Source organism: Oncorhynchus clarkii, chromosome 13, assembly GCF_045791955.1.
Source record: "Oncorhynchus clarkii lewisi isolate Uvic-CL-2024 chromosome 13, UVic_Ocla_1.0, whole genome shotgun sequence".
Classification (NCBI taxonomy): domain Eukaryota; kingdom Metazoa; phylum Chordata; class Actinopteri; order Salmoniformes; family Salmonidae; genus Oncorhynchus; species Oncorhynchus clarkii.
Genome location: NC_092159.1, coordinates 57,077,656 through 57,098,606, shown reverse-complemented (window position 1 = coordinate 57,098,606; position 20,951 = coordinate 57,077,656). Strand labels below are relative to the sequence as shown.

The window sequence follows — 20,951 nt, the reverse complement described above, 5'->3', positions numbered from 1 at the left end:
GTTAAAAGTTGCTTCACAGCATCTTTTTCTTAGGTCACATTCATGAGGTCGGTCTTCTTCCAAATGACTTCTTTGAGTCTCAAGCGGTGAAGGACGAATTAGAAACAAGATTTCAAATGGCATTCCACAATTACATGTCTCCACCCCGTCAGACTCCATTTTCCATTCTTCTGACTTTGGTAAGTGTGTAAATGGAATGTACAGTTGAAGTCGGGAGTTTACATACACTTAGGTTGGAGTCATTAAAACTCGTTTTTCAACCACTCCATAAATTTGTTGTTAACAAACTATAGTTTTGGCAAGTCGGTTAGGACATCTACTGTGTGCATGACACAAGTAATTGTTCCAAACATTGTTTACAGACAGATTATTTAACTTATAATTCACTGTATCACAATTCCAGTGGGTCAGAAGTTTACATACACTAAGTTGACTGTGCCTTTAAACAGCTTGGAAAATTCCAGAAAATTATGTCATGGCTTCAGAAGTGTACCTGTGGATGTATTTCAAGGCCTACCTTCAAACTCAGTGCCTCTTTGCTTGACATCATGGGAAAATCAAAAGAAATCAGCCAAGACCTCCGAAAAAAAATTTGAGACCTCCACAAGTCTGGTTCATCCTTGGGAGCAATTTCCAAATGCCTGAAGGTACCACGTTCATTTGTACAAACAATAGTACGCAAGTATAAACACCATGGGACCACGCAGCCATCATACTGCTCAGGAAGGAGATGCGTTCTGACTCCTAGAGATGAAAGTTATTTGGTGCGAAAAGTGGAAATCAATCCCAGAACAGCAGCAAAGGACCTTGTGAAGATGCTGGAGGAAACAGGTAGAAAAGTATCTATATCCACAGTAAAACAAGTCCAATATTGACATAACCTGAAAGGCCGCTCAGCAAGGAAGAAGCCACTGCTCCAAAACCGCCATAAAAAAGCCAGACTACGGTTTGCAACTGCACATGGGGACAAAGATCGTACTTTTTGGAGAAATGTCCTATGGTCTGATGAAATAAAAATAGAACTGTTTGGCCATAATGACCATTGTTATGTTTGGAGGAAAAAGGGGGAGGCTTGCAAGAAGAACACCATCCCAACCATGAAGCACAGGGGTGGCAGCATCATGTTGTGTGGGTGCTTTGCTGCAGGAGGGACTGGGACTGGCATCATGAGGAGAGAAAGTTATGTGGATATATTGAAGCAACATCTCAAGACATCGGTCAGGAAGTTAAAGCTTGGTCGCAAATGGGTCTTCCAAATGGACAATGACCACAATCTTGCTTGTGGTCAAATGGCTTAAAGACAACAAAGTCAAGGTATTGGAGTAGCCATCACAAAGCCCTGACCTTAATCTCATAGAAAATTTGTGGGCAGAACTGAAAAAAGGTGTGCGAGCAAGGAGGCCTACAAACCTGACTCAGTTACATCAGCTGTCAGGAGGAATGGGCCATAATTCACCCAACTTATTGTGGGAAAGCTTGTGAAGGCTATCCGAAACGTTTGACCCAAGTTAAACAATTTAAAGGCAATGCTACCAAATACTAATTGAGTGTATGTGTATTCCCCACTGGGAATGTGATGAAAGAAATAAAGCTGAAATAAATCATCCTCTTTACTATTACTATGACATTTCACATTCTTAAAATAAAGTGGTGATCCTAACTGACCTAAGACAGGGAATTTTTACCAGGATTAAATGTCAGGAATTGTGAACTGAGTTTAAATGTATTTGGCTACGGTGTATGTAAACTTCCGACTTCAACTGTATTTAACCTGAAGCTTTTGTCCTTGACCAATTTCCACACAAAAAAAATTAGCAATAAACAATGACAATAAAACACATGATATAAAACATGTAATGTCCATGTATCTTATCATTTGTAGAATATTGCATGTTTCATTTCGTTTGTTTTCAGGCTGTCAGGTTTTGTGGTCATGAGGACGAAGATAAAATACAAAAACATCTTCTACGTTTCCTGGAAGCATTGGAATTGCCCCCCAAAATAAAAGGCGAGAGTAACTACACTAACTACTACACTCTGGAGGCTACTGTCATAGCTGTGTGCTACAACGAAACCCCTGGAGCCCTCAGACCAGTGAAGTACTATGGAGCATCCCTGTCCTGCAGAGGGGAGAGAGCAAGGAGAATTATGATCAATCAGTCATGTCTAAACGTGTGGCATGACTATGTGTCTTATGCAGTGTTGTCATTCAGACATGATGAACAGGGAAACGGTATCATCTTCCCTGGCACCGTAAAATGCAGAGCATTCTACAGGAATCACCAGGCCAATCGTTATGAAGACCGAAGGCCGTGCAATAACTGTGGGGATCTTTTCTCTCTCGCAAACCCTGAGACGGACAGAAATGACTTTCCCTACGGAAACTGTGCCGAAACGGAGTGCCTGAGTAAACTTATTTTCAAAGATAAGGATGTCAGGAGCAATATGATTTTGGGAATCTCCTACACAAGGGAAAACCTGAGAGGTCTTAAAGAAAAGGCAGCAAAAGCTTTGGAACAGAGTCTTATGGCATAGGTCTACTTAGCACCTCTGAACAGTGTGCATTTGGCCGTCATTTTCAAACCAACTGCAAACTGTGACTGTGTAAACTTCTATTATGTGATCAGGATGTCTGCAGCAATATGAGTTTTGTACACTACACAAGAGAAAATGTCTTAGAAAAATGACAGAAAATGATTTTGAACATTTAGGTTTTGTTTCACACAGGTTTTATACGTGGTGTTTTTGCTGTGTTTGACTTGGAAGTTTCCTCTGAAACTACAAGAACAATGGTGTTCTTTAATCACTCAACTGTGATTAAGGCAACTGTGCCATAGTCATAATGCACAAGTAAATGGTTTCTGTCACTGAGAGTTGTGAATTACAGCTCGGACAAACAATACAATTATTACCACTAATAAATAACAGACATAAAAAGCAGCCACCTTGGGAATACAGTTGTTTTACTTTTTGGTTTGGTCTTTGTGTTTGGTTGTTTACTTTTTATTTATTTATTTTGGGGGGATGTTTAATTGTAATAAGCTATCAACTTTGACCCTTGTCAAATAGTCTGCCATGTGCTTTGTGTCACAGTGGAAAATGAATGAAATGAAAATGAACACATTTCTGATGTGACAGGAAACTGCAGAAAGGGTGTGACACTGAACTTGTTTGAATGTATTCAGTGAAACCCCAGCTAAAAGAGTGGACTAAAACAACAGACAGCACCATGAATATCTAACATTATTTGAATGTATTCAGTGAAGCCCCAGCTAAAAGAGTGGACTAAAACAGACAGCACGATGAATATCTAACATTGTGCTTCTTTATGACACAAACTTATCTTGTAAATATTTTGAATCCATCAATAAATGAGAATTGTTAAAAGTTGGTTGGATGTTTTAGTTTCCTTCCAGTTTTCTGTTATAACTTGGACCAGATCTCTCTGGCAAAATACATTTGATCTCAAAGTGAAATAAAACCGGTTTTGGGGCGAACTCAAACTCCCACCACCAGTAACACCTACTTGGGTGATGCATTACAGCCATGCTGTAACAGAGAGGACTCACTACTCACTCATGTATTTATTGTAGGTTTAAGTGGTCATCTTTACAAGTGAAGAATGGAGGGCCAAGATAAAATGTCAGTGTGAGTTGATCCCTAACAGCAAAAAAAAATAATTGTAGAGTACTCCTACTGTTTCCACAACAAAACAGGAAATGTGGAATGTTTTGATCTGAGGTCAGTTAACCTTAAACCGGTTTTGAGAGGACAGCCTAACACAATCAAGAACACCTCTTCTGTCACTGGTCCAGTTTGTACGTTTCCAGATTTTGAACAGGATAAATGCATGTTAATATTTCAAATGTTGCTCAAAGTAAAATAATAAAGCAATAACAAAATCCCAGGATGTCTATGTATCAGTGATGACACCATGCACATCAAGGAATAATATTATACCCTTAACCTTTTGTAAGAGAGAGAATGCTGTTTAGTCAGTAATACATTAGTAATAGTTACAACATAATGCATCAGTCGGGAGGAACTCAGGGCATCAGCGGAGCACCAGGGTGTTTTGTCATCAGACTACCTTTCCCAGAGAAGTACACACGTGCATGACTCAACCTGTTGAGAGGAAAATTACCAAGATGTGTCAGACAGAAACTCAAGGGAAGTTTTGTATCACACATTTTCAGCATATTGGACGATGACTGTATTCATGTTTACCTAATAGTTATTGAGCACTGTGGAACAAATAAATAGACAATATTAACATCAAGTAGAGATGTTTTTGGTTATAAGAGGACATTTCAGATATATTATATTGACTCAAACAAGAGAGAAGATTGAACCAGTTAGACTCGTCTTAAATGTTATGTTATTGTGTCCATTAGGCCACCAGTTAATGTATTTGAAACATAGTTAGTCTAATCAGATAAATGTTTTGTGTTATATCTAGATTGTCTGAGATGCCTCAACCATAGAGGGGAAGGTTTAGGCTAAGGCTTTGTAGTCGGCACTCTACAGCACAGCGATAACAACTGGCAACACCCTCATGTTCTCTCCAGTCTGCTGGAGAAACGAAACCTCAGAGCAACAAGCCTCACGTCCTACAGTTAAACACTAGCAGTAAAACAGTGGTAAAATAATAAAAAGCACAGAGATGAGTGATAAAAGGCTGTGTTTGTGTTTGTTATGGAAGAGGTCCATATGAGGGAATTGATCTTTATTGACTCATCATATGAATGTACCAATATCCTGTAATGTACTGTAATTTCTTTCTAAGATCAAACAGGAAGTAGGAAAATAGCCATTGTGGATTTCCAAAACAAGCGTTTCCATCCATTTATTCTAGGGAAAACCAGGACATAAAGATACATTTAATTGAAACAAATGCAGTACAATAACATGCTTGATTATTGTTATACTGTACAATGCCAAACACATTTGATACCGTTCCTTTTACTCCATTCCATCCATTACACTCCATTCCATCCATTCCACTCCATTCCATCATTACACTCCATTCCAGACATTATTATAAGCCGTCCTCCCCTCAGCAGCCTCCACTGCTTTAGATGTGTTAATGTCAGAGTAGATAGATGTGTTTGCAACTTAGCCTGTTATCTTCCTCCCAGAATATAGGGCAATGACTACCGTAAAATAGATGAAGATCCCCAACATTGGTTAAATGATCTGTTTATCATGACTAGTTCAGTTATCACACATTACTATCAGTAGTAGTTAGTTCTACAGTACCATGAGGACATCTAGTAGGTATTGTGGTGTGGCTCATTTCAAAAGGTGCCCTGAACACAGCAATACAACAGAACAATGCCACACTACAAAAGGATAACTCTAACAAAGATAAAACAACCAAAATAAAACACTACAAGTTACAACTTTCAACATTACAACCACAAATATCTCTTCATTTAAATCAAAATAACTGCAACTTACTGTATATTCAACACACCTAATACTAGACTGTTAAACTGCCCTGGCAGCAACAGGGAATCAAGTTGCAATGAGTTCTGCAGGCAATTCCAAGAAAGGGGGGCATCAAAACTGAAAGAGGATCTACCTAGACTGGTATGAACTAGTAGAACTTGGAGAGTTAACCATCCCTGTGAAACGGGTTTGGTGTCTCATATTTAAACATCTTACCCGGGAAGTGAGGTAGGTTCAAAGCCTTTTCAGCAGAGATTTGTAAACAAGAAGGGAGTAATGAAGCGATCTAGGGGACTTTAGTCAGGACCAGCCGACCTTCTGATACGGGATGCAGTGACGAGTATTAAACCTGTCACCTGTGATAAAGTGAAGTGCTCTATGGTAGACTGCATCCAGAGGTTTTAGAGGGGTGTCTGCTGCACTACTATTTATTTAACTAGACAAGTCAGTTATTCATTTACAATGACGGCCTACCCCGGCCAAACCTGGGTGACGCTGGGCCAATTGAGCACCGCCCTATAGGACTCCCAACCACGGCCGGATGTGATCCAGCCTTCATTTGAACCAGGGACTGAAGTGACACCTCTTGCACTGAGATGCAGTGCCTTAGACTGCTATACCACACAGGAGCCCCTTAATTTTTGCCTTAAGTACCCATCTGTTTTATGTAACCATACCAAACGTAACATATACTAATTTGGGTGTCCCGAACTTACTGTTACTATGATACCAGGCTGGAAGAAAAGGTGTCACTGAACTTATGTAACACAGGACAAATACAGACAGCATGATGAATTATCACATCAGAATTCCTGAAAGTTGGTTGCTTTTAGTTTCCTCCTGCTGCTATATCTTGGACCAGATCTCTCTTGCAAAATACATTTTATCTCAATGAGAGTAAAATAAAGATTAAAAAACAGATTTTGGGGCTTCCCAGCAGTACGGGGGGGCTAAAGTGGGCTTAGCCCGCCTCAGTTCAAAATGTACTGCCCTCAGTTTTAGTTTTATGTCCTATAAAAAAATTGCAAAAAGTGAAAAATGCTTGAATGCCAGGTTGGCGCAAAAACAATCTGTATCTCCGATGAGCTGTGTCTGTACAATGGACAAGGAGCCCCGCGGAGATATGTGTACGGGGGCTATGGCTGAGATTACATATCAGTCCGCTAATGCAGCACTATTAAACCAACTATGGTCGATCTCCGCACCCCCAAATAAATCTAATTAGCATAATGAAAAAATTCCTAATAGAAATCTGTCTGTTTAAGTTAGAGATACCTGTTTTTGCATTGGATGTGTCTCAATCCACCGCATCCGCCTATGTCACACATCCAAATCTGCAGTGAAAGGTGACAGAGCTAAAGCGGTGCTTGTCAGACCATGAGACATCCCAAAAATCGGTCTTCTCACAAAATCATCTGTAGCGTCCGAACGGTTTGGCATACACACTATTATGGAAAGATGAGACTCTCCCGACCACGATGGTATTCTCCATTTTGCTCTACGACCCCCTCAAGAGTCTTAGGACTCATCTGAATTTGTTACAGCCAACCTGTCTCTAGCGTCTGAACAGTGTGGGCTAAACCACACTAATCTGACCCCTCTGGGGAACACGTCGCTTGTCTTGCTCTAGGACGCCCACAGGCCTCACAAGACTCGTCTGATGGTGCCCCGGTATCAGTTGACAAAATGAACAGAGGTACAGTATATACAGTGCTTTCAGAAAGTATTCAGACCCCTTGACTACTTTTCCCACAATTTGTTACATTAAACACTTATTCTAAAATTGATTAAATATTTTTTTCCCAATACATTACCCCATAATGACAAAGCAAAAACAGATTTTTAGAAATGTTTGCAAATGTATTAAAAGTTAAAAACAGAAATACCTTCTATGCATAAGTATTCAGAACCTTTGCTATGAGACTCGAAATTGAGCTAAGGTGCATCCTGTTTCCGTTGATCATCCTTGAGATGGTTCAACAACTTAATTGGAGTCCGCCTGTGGTAAATTAAATTGATTGGAGATGATTTGGAAAGGCACACACCTGTCTACACTGCATTGGGAAAGTATTCAGACCCCTTGACATTTCCACATTTTGTTACATTACAGCCTTATTCTAAAAATGGAATAATAATTTTAAAAATCCTCAACAAACTACACACAATGACACATAATGACAAAGCAAAAAAAGGTTTTTAGAAATGCTTGGGAAAGGGTAACAAAAAATATCTGCAGCATTGAAGGTCCCTCAAGAACACAGTAGCCTCCATAATTCTTAAATGGAAGAAGTTTGGAACCACCAAGACTCTTCCTAAAGATGGCCGCCTGGCCAAAGTGAGCTATCGGGGAGAAGGGACTTGGTCAGGGAGGTGAACAAGAAACCGATGGTCACTCTGACTGAGCTCCAGTGTTTCTCTGTGGAGATGGGAGGACCTTCCAGGAGGACAACGATCTCTGCAGCACTCCATCAATTAGGCCTTTATGGTAGAGTGGCCAGACGGAAGCCACTCCTCAGTAAAAGACACATGACAGCCCGCTTGGAGTTTGCCAAAAGGCACCTAAAGGACTCTCAGGACATGAGAGACAAGATTCTCTGGTCCGATGAAACCAAGATTTAACTCTTTGGACTGAATGCCAAGTGTCACGTCTGGAAGAAACCTGACACCATCCCTACGGTGAAGCATGGTGGTGGAAGTATCATGCTTTGGGGACGTTTTTCAGCGGCAGGGATTGGGAGACTAGTCAGGATTGAGGGAAAGATGAACGAACAGAGCAAAGTATAGAGAGATCCTTGATGAAAACATGCTCCAGAGTACTCAGGACCTCAGGCTGGGGCGAAGGTTCCTCTTCCAACAGGACAACGACCATAAGCACACAGCCAATACAATGCAGGAGTGGCTTTAGGGCAAGTCTCTGAATGTCCTTAAGAGTCAGAGCCCAGACATGAGACAGATCTAACATCTCTGGAGAAACCTGAAAATAGCTGTGCAGTGACGATCCCCATCCAACCTGAGTAGAGCTTGAGAGGATCTGTACGGAAGAATGGGAGAACCTCCCCAAATACAAGTGTGCCAAGCTTGTAGCGTCATACCCAAGAAGATTCAAGGCTGTATTTGCTCCCTAAGGTGCTTCAACAAAGTACTGAGTAAAGGGTCGGAATACTTACGTAAATGTGATATTTTAGTTTGTATAAAAAAATAAATTGCAAAAATCTCAATAAACCTGTTTTTACTTTGTCACTGTGGGGTATTGTGTGTAGATTCATGAGTAAAAAAAATATTTAATACATTTTAGAATAAGGCTGTAATGTAACAAAATGTGGAAAAGGTCAAGGGGTCTGAATACTTTCCGAATGCACTCTTTATTGGCAAAAATAAGGGGTACATAAAAATCTAAATGTTTCCTTAGCTTCCTTATATCTCTCAGATATAGGACAGACACTTCAGAACAAACTTCCTATAGATTCATTGGGGGGACTATCTGTTCTTCCTTGTAGTGAATTTGTTATTCAATGTATGGGCAGTAAATCCAAATAAAATTGTTCATCAAATACATGAGTAAATATTTGTTTATACTTCAACGGGTCTAGATCAAATAGCTAAATTATCCTTGGTGACCTTCTTAAAACAATTCCATTTGGCTTAGTCGAACCCTATTCTGAGCCGACTTCGCATTCGACATCCGCTCAAGAGGGGCATTTGGTTCACACCTGGGAAGCAGCCCAATTAGAAAACGAATGAAATCCCTTTCAACCGATGTAAACTCCTCCCACCGATGTACCGGCCAGGTGAGCTAAAAAAACATTCTCATTGGAACAGAATGAAATGGAGGAGCCACACCCATGCAGAGGAACAACATGTCAGCAACCTGTGAGCGGGCAACGAGCAGCATTTCCAGGCTCGCCCATGGCGTCAAAATCACCTAAACCGTTCTGGAAAACCACATCAACTGCTCTTAAAAAGTCTCTAACTTAGGTTGAAAGTATTAACACAGATAGTACAACATATCCATGCGTATCGTGGTATCCAATGACTTTGTTACGCTGGTATAAGTGGTATTATAAGAATAGTCTAACCTACATTTCTGTCAAATTAAATAAAATTAATATATTGTGGTACACAATAGATGGTTTAAAGGAGAAGTGAGCTGCAACAGTCCCCCAAAATGTTTGTTTTATTGACAACTTAAAAACTGCCTTTCCCTCCACGTCTTTTTCTAAAGTCTAAGAGAAAAAGTGTTACATCTTGCTTCGTAGTCTAAAGGCCACGCCTCAGTCATGAACCTATAATGAAATATGATGCACACAGCATATTGCCTACAGTCATTTTCCAGTGAACTATACTGTCCTCTCAAGCTCTTCCGTGTTCAGTCAAGACGACTTGTCACGCCACTTCTTACGCAACAGCCCTAAAGAAGGAGATCAAACGTTTTTTGTTTTGTTGGTAAATTGCCTTACATTTCTTACAGGCTACATTTGAATCTGGTAAGCTATGTTACGATAGACTTGTTTGTAATATAAGTGTTTCAATGAAGGGGTGATAGCCTTCCGGAAATGTATGATGTTTATTTTGTTCTAATTACTATTACCATAAATATTGGTTCTATGGTTCGGTTCCTGAGTAGGCTAATAAAATAAATATATGTCTGCTGAAGAAACGTGTCTTTGGTGAGAAGAAAGTGTTTTATACTTTGGCTTGAGAAATCCATTAGATACATTAGAGAAGTAGCATATGCTGCGTTCATGTGCTATCGGAGTTATTGGAAGTTCTGACTGTGTAGTTTCACTTGAATGACCCTTCACATCAGAATTACAATTCGGGAAACTGTGTGAGCTACCGAAATGCGACCACTGACCTTTTACATTTTCGAACAAAAGATGATAACAATACGTTTTTGACAAGCACAAGATGGGTGCGGCATAAGGTAGCTAGTTTAACCATATTGATCATATTGTAACGAACCTGGGTTTATATCGATGTTAATCAAGCTAGCTAAACGTAATTATAAGCAACGTTAGTTAGCTTATCAAAGTAGCTAAAATCGTATATGTTGAAAAATTGTTCCGATCAAAATGCACATGAATGAAACAAAGTAATATTTCCAACATCGCAGTTAAGAAATAAAACGCTCCGACGACGACTACATAACCGCAGCATTAACCTACGTGGAATTACGATCGCTCCCTCTGCTCACGCGTGCTGAATGCGCTTATAGAAATAGATGACTATAAAAACGTGTCAAACTGATGGGATACAGAAGCTACAATCCTTGCCAAATGAGGAGAGCTTTATCACAACTTCAAAATGGACTGGTTGACTGAAGTAGGGAAATATGTATTCCAGCAATGAGCTGCAGTTTTGGAAGAACTGCGTCATTTTCAGTTTAGGTGACTTTGCGAGTGAACCTAGTATCACAGTCACAAAGTCAGCATTGTCTATATCGTAAATATTAATATAAAAAAGCTTAAGGTTAGGTTTAGGCACAAGGTTAACAATGTGATTAATGTTAGGGTTAAGGGTTAGGTTTAAAATCTGATTTTAGGAAGCGAAATGTAGAAACAGGCAGGGTTTCGGACGTTGTGGCTGTGGTAACTATTGAATACCCTACATTGCGAACCGCTAGTGTCATTTAGAATTGGTTAGCCTTGGCTATGCATATAGACAGCATCCACACTGGGAATATGCAAAAACATTAGTTTATAAAGACAAAGAGCGTATTTTCATCAGAACCACTAAGCCTAGGCCTACGCCCTAATTCATCCCAATGCAGTGTTCAATGAAAAATTGTTAATACATTTAGATCATTCCAATAATGAACTAAATTGAACGTCTGTATATCGATAAGAAGACAGATTTAGGTTTGTAACCCTGAAAAATATGTGTTTCAACATGCCGAATTGAGACCCGTTTCAAATTACCATTCTTTGTGAATAACTGTTCAGACGCGAGATGCGAATCACTTCGCAGTATTCTGTTCTATTTTAATCTCTTATATTAAATCATGCTTTTACTATACAATATGTGTATTGACTGTGATAAGTGCTCGGGAAATAAGAGCGTCTATATTAGCAAAACACGGCTATGAAATTGCACAGCCATAGGCTTCTATAAGCAAGCGCCACACTGAGGTTACTACTTTATTGAAGATGTGTTCCAGGATACACTATAACCAGTTGATATTACAGTTTCATTAAATTCATCTTAAATGTGTTTTTTTTTATTGACTGAATTGACCTACATTAAACAATTTAGCTATTAGGATTCCTTACCTGTAATTGTAATGATAAATTGGACGTTGTTGACATATATCCCAGTGCAGACATTGTTCTAGAAATAGTACTCAAACAGTACTCAAACAGTAAAAAAAAAGTCAGGTTTATGCGGAATGCTTAGGTGTATACAACTATTTAATGTAAGCCTATTTCAACTTTATTAGGTGTGTTTCACTCAAATAAAGGATTTATTGGAACGACATTTAAAATTATAATTGTCATGTTGATTTGACCCCAAAATTATTTTGATCTATATTATTCATGAGAAGTGTTTATTCATTTTGGTGTGGATTCTTCGAGTTTAAGTGCTTTTTTTTGCCCTACTTGTTCACCAGCATTTGTATTGTTTTCTCAACAGTCATCAGGGAATCATCACATCAATGGGGTAAAGATATTTCAATTTAAAAAATGTAAGAGATGATATATATATATATGAGGCTCCAGGTTATTTACATGGAAATGACGTTGGCCCACACTTTGTTTATTACATTTATTGACTTGCTGAATTTCAATTGTTTAAGAATTTACTCAAGGCATGTCTGGGTTCCTTACCTAATTTGCAAATGTGTATTTCTTGTTGTTTTAGTTAAATTAATTCATAATTCTACAGTTTAATAAAACAAAACATATTCTGTTTTTATCATTTTATACAGGTTGTTAAAGAAGATAAAGACTGAGTTTCTTCACTGTGAGAAGGAAAAAGAAGGTATCAGCCAAATTTCTTTATGTAGTGTATTGTCATCCAATGGCCTTTGTATTCAGACACTTTAAAAGGAAATGTCTGATTCAGCTGACATATGCAGCATTTACCGTGAATGCGATCTCCGTCAACATTGCCTTTAAAAGCCGCATTGCCTGTTACCCGCAATCGGATTGAATCCCGGGTTTAGACAACACTAGACCTCATATTTTACACGTTTAATGTTTTTCAATAAATAATTTCCATAAACATTAAAATTTCATGATAGAGAAATTGAATGTCATAAGAAGATAAAGTTGCTTGCTTACTGGTGACTTGTGGCCACTAGGGCCCCTCCTTCACTATATGAAAACAGTGTCTTCATGTTTTATGATTGGTTGTCATTCTATACTATATAAGGCCTAAGGCCGATTCTTTAAAAATCCACAAGGAATTCAGTGTTCCAAACAACCTCAGATGCCCTACTGTACATTTGGGACCCATTAAAAGAAGCATTACTAACTAGTCACGGCTCTAAATGGGAACACATCAAGTATATCACGTTTGTCTGATTTATACCATAACCTATTGACAATTGTTTATAACACCTTTGCTGCTTTCTTTTCGTAGTTTTCATCAGACATTTTTCTTCCTCTGTCGTATTAATGCAAAGTGGTCCAATTCCTATGTTGACATATAATAGTGGCTCAAGCATGTCCATTAAATCACCACATGTGCCTGTGGGAGACGATGTTTGAGAAGTAGTACATTTTTCAAACTAGGATTTTGGCCGGGATGCATGACGAATCTCTCTGAAAGTCGGTGGGACCTGGACATCAGAGAAGACAGATAGCTCTGGACACCAGATTCATCAGTGCCAAAGAAGAAATGTTGGATGAAGATATCTCATTATATAGGTAGGCTATCAAGTGTTCGATTGGTGTGACAGAAGAAACATTCAATCAATGTGTTTGTGGATCTGCAGGTGAATGCATGTGAACAGTGTGACAGAAGAAAACATGGATGTAGGTGATGGTATTTGGACTGATGTCTCAGCTGTGAGGAGGTTGTTTGGCTGTGTTGGTCAATGAGTGTCTGTGACACCCGGTTCCCTTTTCACCACCTCCATTGAAGAATCATTCCGGACTTGGATTTTACATTTCCAAAATGAAAGTTTAATTAAGAATGGACTGTAATTACCTGCCCTAATGGACATTAAAACAATACAGTAGCTGTACATTTTGTGCCGCCAAACAAAGCCATATTTTCCCTATGCTAACCAACGTAGGCCTACAGTATGTATTACGCAAAGTATGTACAGTATGTATTACGCAAAGACAGCTTTCTTTCACCTCCAACACGTCACAACTCGGACTCACTATCACCGACCCCATTGCTGAAACCCTCATTCACGCCTGGACTATTGCAGCACCATTCTCTACAGACTCCCTGACAAAACACTGGACCTACTTCCATAGATTCAATCTCAGCTGCCAGAGTCCTCACACACACCAGACCTTGAGACATCACAACCTTCATCAAACTTCACTGGCTCCCAGTTCAATCCAGCATCATCTTCAAGCAACTCTTGCTCACCGACAAATAGACTGGCCCTCACATACCTCTCCAACCTCCTACACTCCCACCGATTTACTGCGCTCCTCTGACACTGGCCTCTTCACCCTCCCTCGCAACAGGCTCCGCTCCATGTGAGAACGTCCTTTTAGCAGTGCAGGCCCCCAGCTCTGGAACTCCCTCTCCATGTCAGAACCTCACAATCCATACACATATTCTAGTCCACACTAAGACTTCACACAGGCTTACCCAAAATGGCTGTTGTCTAAGCTTTTATCTCTTGTTGTTTACTCCCCTGGTTAGTCTGTCATCATGTTTAGTGCTCTCCCTGGTTAGTCTGTCATCATGTTTAGTGTGCTGCCTGGTTAGTCTGTCATCATGTTTAGTGTGCTGCCTGGTTAGTCTGTCATCATGTTCAGTGTGCTGCCTGGTTAGTCTGTCATCATGTTTAGTGTTCTGCCAGGTTAGTCTGTCATCATGTTCAGTGTTCTCCATGGTTAGTCTGTCATCATGTTTAGTGCTCTCCCTGGTTAGTCTGTTGTCATGTTTAGTGTTCTCCCTGGTTAGTCTGTCATCATGTTTAGTGTTCTCCATGGTTAGTCTGTCATCATGTTTAGTGTTCTCCCTGGTTAGTCTGTCATCATGTTTAGTGCTCTCCCTGGTTAGTCTGTCATCATGTTTAGTGCTCTCCCTGGTTAGTCTCTCATCATGTTTAGTGCTCTCCCTGGTTAGTCTGTCATCATGTTTAGTGCTCTCCCTGGTTAGTCTGTCATCATGTTTAGTGCTCTCCCTGGTTAGTCTGTCATCATGTTTAGTGCTCTCCCTGGTTAGTCTGTCATCATGTTTAGTGCTCTCCCTGGTTAGTCTGTCGTCATGTTTAGTGTTCTGCCTGGTTAGTCTGTCATCATGTTTAGTGTTCTGCCTGGTTAGTCTGTCATCATGTTTAGTGCTCTCCCTGGTTAGTCTGTCATCATGTTTAGTGCTCTCCCTGGTTAGTCTGTCGTCATGTTTAGTGTTCTGCCTGGTTAGTCTGTCATCATGTTTAGTGCTCTCCCTGGTTAGTCTGTCGTCATGTTTAGTGTTCTGCCTGGTTAGTCTGTCATCATGTTTAGTGTTCTGCCTGGTTAGTCTGTCATCATGTTTAGTGCTCTCCCTGGTTAGTCTGTCATCATGTTTAGTGTTCTGCCTGGTTAGTCTGTCATCATGTTTAGTGTTCTGCCTGGTTAGTCTGTCATCATGTTTAGTGCTCTCCCTGGTTAGTCTGTCATCATGTTTAGTGCTCTCCCTGGTTAGTCTGTCATCATGTTTAGTGCTTTCCCTGGTTAGTCTGTCATCATGTTTAGTGCTCTCCCTGGTTAGTCTGTCATCATGTTTAGTGCTCTCCCTGGTTAGTCTGTCATCATGTTTAGTGCTCTCCCTGGTTAGTCTGTCATCATGTTTAGTGCTCTCCCTGGTTAGTCTGTCATCATGTTTAGTGTTCTGCCTGGTTAGTCTGTCATCATGTTTGAAAATTACTTAAAATAAAATGTATTAATATTAGTACTAAATCAACCTTGGTTAGGGCTGGCAGTCAAATAAGAAATAATAATAGTAAACTATGCACTCAGAATTTCAATTAATTCATTAGTTATCTGATTAGATCACTTTTATCCATAGACTTGATGAAGCACTTCAGCTTCCTACCCCACTTTGCTGGATTTCTAACAGTCATGGACATGGTGAGAACAAGGTCTATTGATCACAGTGAAACACGTGCAGCATCACAGGTTACCATGGCTGTCAGGTCGAGAATATGATTTCAGGGGGATATTTGGAAGATTAACACTTTAAGACTGTAGCACCGACCTACACAATGCAACCTACAAAAGCACTTGAAGCCAATTTCACAAACTTCGGGAGCAAGAAACTTACCACTTTTGAGCGCACCAGTTGACTTGGATCACAGGAAGATGTCATCACAGCTGGAAACATGTACTGTAACAGCATCAAGATGACCTCCTCTTCATCCACATTTGACCTCAGCCTTTCCGCAGCAACCTTAGCAGCTGATGGGATTTAGCTGCGTGATTTGAGTTACAGCACCAACATTCAATACAGTACTGCCACAGTGTAAGACAACTAGCTGAGACTATACCCACAGCTATACCTTCAGAGATATAAAATGTGGAACAATGGTTGAACATCTGATATGTGATATGTGAGAACCACCCATCATTGTATGTTTAAAGAGATGCTCCGGAACTTTTGTATAATTTCAACCAGTAGTTTTGAAAGTGGTACACAGGAGCCAAAACGGACCTCCTGTACTACATCATCATATGATATGTTACGTCCTGCAAATCCTTATTATTATATGTATTTTTCTGTATGCAATTCAGGTGATATGTTACGAATCCAATTTATAAAATATGTTATGAATTTGTTGTGCTTAATAAGATCCAGGACTGCATCTTTGAATCAGATGGCTAATAATACATTACGATTCTAAATGTCTATATTTGCAGGTTGTAAGTAGGATGTTCTGCACTCTTGACATTTACAATGTTAATTAAATATAGTTTCTAATTATTGTCAGTTGTTGCCACAGATGCTGTCGAATTCCTTGGCCAAATCGAAAAGATTGTGTCGAAACATCGCCACAACAAGATACCTCTTGCAAAGCCGAAAAGTTACGAGTTGAGAATCGGGGGTCTGGAGGACACTGTTCACGCTGGAGATGGTGAACAGTTAGAAGTTTGGAAAGACTGCTACCTTCCAGAGAGAATGGAGATGGTGGTCATTGGTGCCCTGGATGACTTCCGCTGTTCGGCAGCAGGATGGCAGCTGGTTCTCCTGTTATGTGAAGATGGCAATGTCTACGCCTACGAGTTTGAAGTTCTACACCTTGTTGCCAGAAGCTTGGAGGATCTCTTTAAATCTGGAGCAGAGTTCCCAGGACTGGAGAAACACAGATTTGGAGAATGCTTTGAGGAATTGGTAAGACCCAGCAATATTACATTAACTTAGCAAACGTATTAACTTATTTTGTGTTTAACATTAATAAACAAGGTGTTGTTATTGTCAGTTACAGTAGGTCTTGCATTTATTCGTCTACATGTCATTGTTCTTGAATAATTACAAAATGTAGACATACAGTGTAATGTGTCAATAAGTAAGTTGCTGGACAAGTCAGCTAGTTATTCCACAGTTATATTTTTTCAGACTGAGGAAGAGATGAAGAAAGAGATGCAATGTGACGAAATAAAGAAAATCAATGACGAGCATATTCAGTTCCGAAGAAGTTTGGAGATTGAGATGCTGAGGGATCTCAAAGCAATCAGTCAATCTGAGGTAATAATTACTGTTTGATTCAGACTGGGGGTATGGTACACATAGCAAAACATGACAAAAGTGTGTATATTGAAATCAGGGAAAGTTTAAGACAAAAATCTATTATCTATGCTCGCCCCTAGGTGAACAAACCCTAATACTGCTGTTTGTTTATGTTAATGCTGTCAAAATGTCCGTAAATTATTATGGTAATATTGTGGTAAACTATTTGTGATGTTCCATAACCACTATGTTGTTGATAATGTTTCAGCCAAACATTCAAACCCAACAAAGGACCGAATATTCAAGGCTTTCAAAGGAAGCACTAAAAAGGAAGCACTACGAATTCAATGGCTCAGACACAAGAGTACAAGACTACAATCCTCACAAGAGGATTACAAAAAGAAAACCAGCCCCATCGCGGACCAGGATGCCTTGCTCCCAGACAGACTAAATAACGTCTTTGCTCGCTTTGAGGACAATACAGTGCCACTGACATGGCCCGCTACCAAAACCTGGGACTCTCCTTCACTGCAGCCGACGTGAGTAAAACATTTAAACGTGTTAATCTCACATGTCAAATGCCAATGGTGGGTCTCGACCATGTCTTGTGATGAACACAGATCACAAACTGCACTTTTTTTTGCTGATTGACCACCTGTACAGTAATATCTCTGCACAGGGACTGGCTTATGGACTTCATGGCAAAACGAGTCTGGACTTCAGTATAAACATGTTTTATGTTTTTGTAGTTTGAGTATAATGCCCAGAAAGGGGCAAAGTTTGAGGTTACTTAGTGCAATTGTAATCAATTATGATACAGAAAAATTGTTATATACCATGCATTGGGAAAGTATTCAGACCCCTTCACTTTCTCCACAATGTGTTACGTCACAACCTTATTCTAAAATGGATTACATTAAACATTTTCCTCATCATTCTACACACAATGCCCCATAATGACAAAGTAAAAAAACTGTTGTGGAAATTTTTGCACATTTATTCAAAATAAAAAGCAGACACCTTATTTACATAAGTATTCAGACCCTTTGCTATGAGACACAAAATTGATCTCATGTGCATCCTGTTTCCATTGATCATCCTTTAGGTTTCTACAACTTTATTGGAGTCCACCTGTGATATTCAATTGATTTGGAGATGATTTGGAAAGGCACACACCTGTCTATATAAGGTTCCACAGTTGACAGTGCATGTCAGAGTAAAATAGTGTCGGATTGTGTCGAGGCAAAGATCTGGGGAAGGGTATCAAACAATTTCTGCAGCAATGGTGGTCCCCAATAACCTCCATCATTCTTAAATGGTAGAAGTTTAGAACCACCAAGACTCTTCCTAGAGCTGGCTACCCGGCCAAACTGAGCAATCGGGGGAGAAGGGCCTTGGTCAGGGAGGTGACCAAGAACCCGATGGTCAATGTGACAGAGCTCCAGAGTTCCTCTGTTGAGATGGGAGTACCTTCCAGAAGGACAACCATCTCTGCAGCACTGTACCAATCAGGCCTTTATATGGTAGAGTGGCAACACGCAAGCCACTCCCCAGTAAACAGCACATGACAGTCCACTTGGAGTTTGCCAAAAGGCACATAAAGGACTCTCCGACCATGAGAAACAAGATTCTCTGGTCTGATGAAACCAAGATTTGACTCTTTGGCCTGACTTCCAAGCGTCACTTCTGGAGGAAACCTGGCACCATCCCTACGGTGAAGCATGGTGGTGGTAGCCTCATGCTGTGGGGATGTCTTTCAGTGACAGGGACTCTGAGACTAGTCCAGATCGATGGAAAGATTAATGGAGCAAAGTATAGAGTGATCCTTGATGAAAACCTTCTCCAGAGCGCTCAGGACCTCAGACTGGGGCGATGGGTTCACCTTCCAACAGAACAACGACCCTAAGAACACAGCCAAGACAGCGTAGGAGTGGCTTCTGGACAAGTCTCTGAATGTCCTTGAGTGGCCCAGCCAGAGCCAGGACTTGAACCCAATCAAACATATTTGGAGAGATATGAAAATAGCTGTGCAGTGACGGTCCCCATCCAACCTGACAGAGCTTGAAAGGATCTGCAGAGAAGAATGGGAGAAACTCCCCAAATACAGGTGTGCCAAGCTTGTAGCACCATACATAAGAAGACTTGAGGCTGTAATCACTGCCAAAGGTGCTTCAACAAAGTACTGAGTAAAGGGTCTGAACACTTATGTAAATGTGATATTGTAAATGTAAATGTGATATTGTAAATACGTATGTAAATGTGATATTGTAAATATTTTTTTGCAAACCTTTCTAAAAACCTGTTTTTGGTTTGTCATTATGGGGTATTGTATGTTGATTGATTAGGGGGGGAAATTATTTCATCCATTTTAGAATAAAGCTGTGATGTAACAAAATATGGAAAAAGTCAAGGGGTCTGAATACTTTCCGATTGCACTGTATATTTGCTAAGGTTTTTAAAAAGGAGTGCATTTTGAGATAATTGTAGATATTATTAAAATAGTTACTTCAGCAAATGACATACAGTGCCTTGCGAAAGTATTCGGCCCCCTTGAACTTTGCGACCTTTTGCCACATTTCAGGCTTCAAACATAAAGATATAAAACTGTATTTTTTTGTGAAGAATCAACAACAAGTGGGACACAATCATGAAGTGGAACGACATTTATTGGATATTTCTAACTTTTTTAACAAATCAAAAACTGAAAAATTGGGCGTGCAAAATTATTCAGCCCCCTTAAGTTAATACTTTGTAGCGCCACCTTTTGCTGCGATTACAGCTGTAAGTCGCTTGGGGTATGTCTCTATCAGTTTTGCACATCGAGAGACTGAAAAATTTTCCCATTCCTCCTTGCAAAACAGCTCGAGCTCAGTGAGGTTGGATGGAGAGCATTTGTGAACAGCAGTTTTCAGTTTTTTCCACAGATTCTCGATTGGATTCAGGTCTGGACTTTGACTTGGCCATTCTAACACCTGGATATGTTTATTTTTTAACCATTCCATTGTAGATTTTGCTTTATGTTTTGGATCATTGTCTTGTTGGAAGACAAATCTCCGTCCCAGTCTCAGGTCTTTTGCAGACTCCATCAGGTTTTCTTCCAGAATGGTCCTGTATTTGGCTCCATCCATCTTCCCATCAATTTTAACCATCTTCCCTGTCCCTGCTGAAGAAAAGCAGGCCCAAACCATGATGCTGCCACCACCATGTTTGACAGTGGGCATGGTGTGTTCAGGGTGATGAGCTGTGTTGCTTTTACGCCAAACATAACGTTTAATTGTTGCCAAAAAGTTCAATTTTGGTTTCATCTGACCAGAGCACCTTCTTCCACATGTTTGGTGTGTCTCCCAGGTGGCTTGTGGCAAACTTTAAACTACACTTTTTATGGATATCTTTAAGAAATGGCTTTCTTCTTGCCACACTTCCATAAAGGTCAGATTTGTGCAATATACGACTGATTGTTGTCCTATGGACAGAGTCTCCCACCTCAGCTGTAGATCTCTGCAGTTCATCCAGAGTGATCATGGGCCTCTTGGCTGCATCTCTGATCAGTCTTCTCCTTGTATGAGCTGAAAGTTTAGAGGGACGGCCAGGTCTTGGTAGATTTGCAGTGGTCTGATACTCATCCCATTTCAATATTATCGCTTGCACAGTGCTCCTTGGGA

General features: G+C 40.1%; 1 protein-coding gene across 1 annotated transcript; it reads left to right on the top strand.

The window, feature by feature from the left end:
* Positions 1 to 9,705: 9,705 nt before the first annotated feature.
* On the top strand, positions 9,706 to 19,985 carry LOC139365152 (uncharacterized). Its single transcript, XM_071102585.1, has 6 exons — positions 9,706 to 9,935; positions 12,082 to 12,108; positions 12,377 to 12,429; positions 16,565 to 16,953; positions 17,179 to 17,307; positions 17,558 to 19,985. The coding sequence occupies exons 2-6, from the start codon at positions 12,104 to 12,106 to the stop codon at positions 17,738 to 17,740; spliced, it is 759 nt and encodes a 252-aa protein (XP_070958686.1). The 5' UTR covers positions 9,706 to 9,935; positions 12,082 to 12,103; the 3' UTR covers positions 17,741 to 19,985.
* Positions 19,986 to 20,951: the final 966 nt, after the last annotated feature.

Bases quoted from the DNA above. Each gene is read 5' to 3' on its own strand.
- LOC139365152 (XM_071102585.1), top strand. The intron at 16,954-17,178 runs GTAAGACCCAGC...ATATTTTTTCAG, and splicing joins GAGAATGCTTTGAGGAATTG to ACTGAGGAAGAGATGAAGAA. The intron at 17,308-17,557 runs GTAATAATTACT...ATAATGTTTCAG, and splicing joins AAGCAATCAGTCAATCTGAG to CCAAACATTCAAACCCAACA.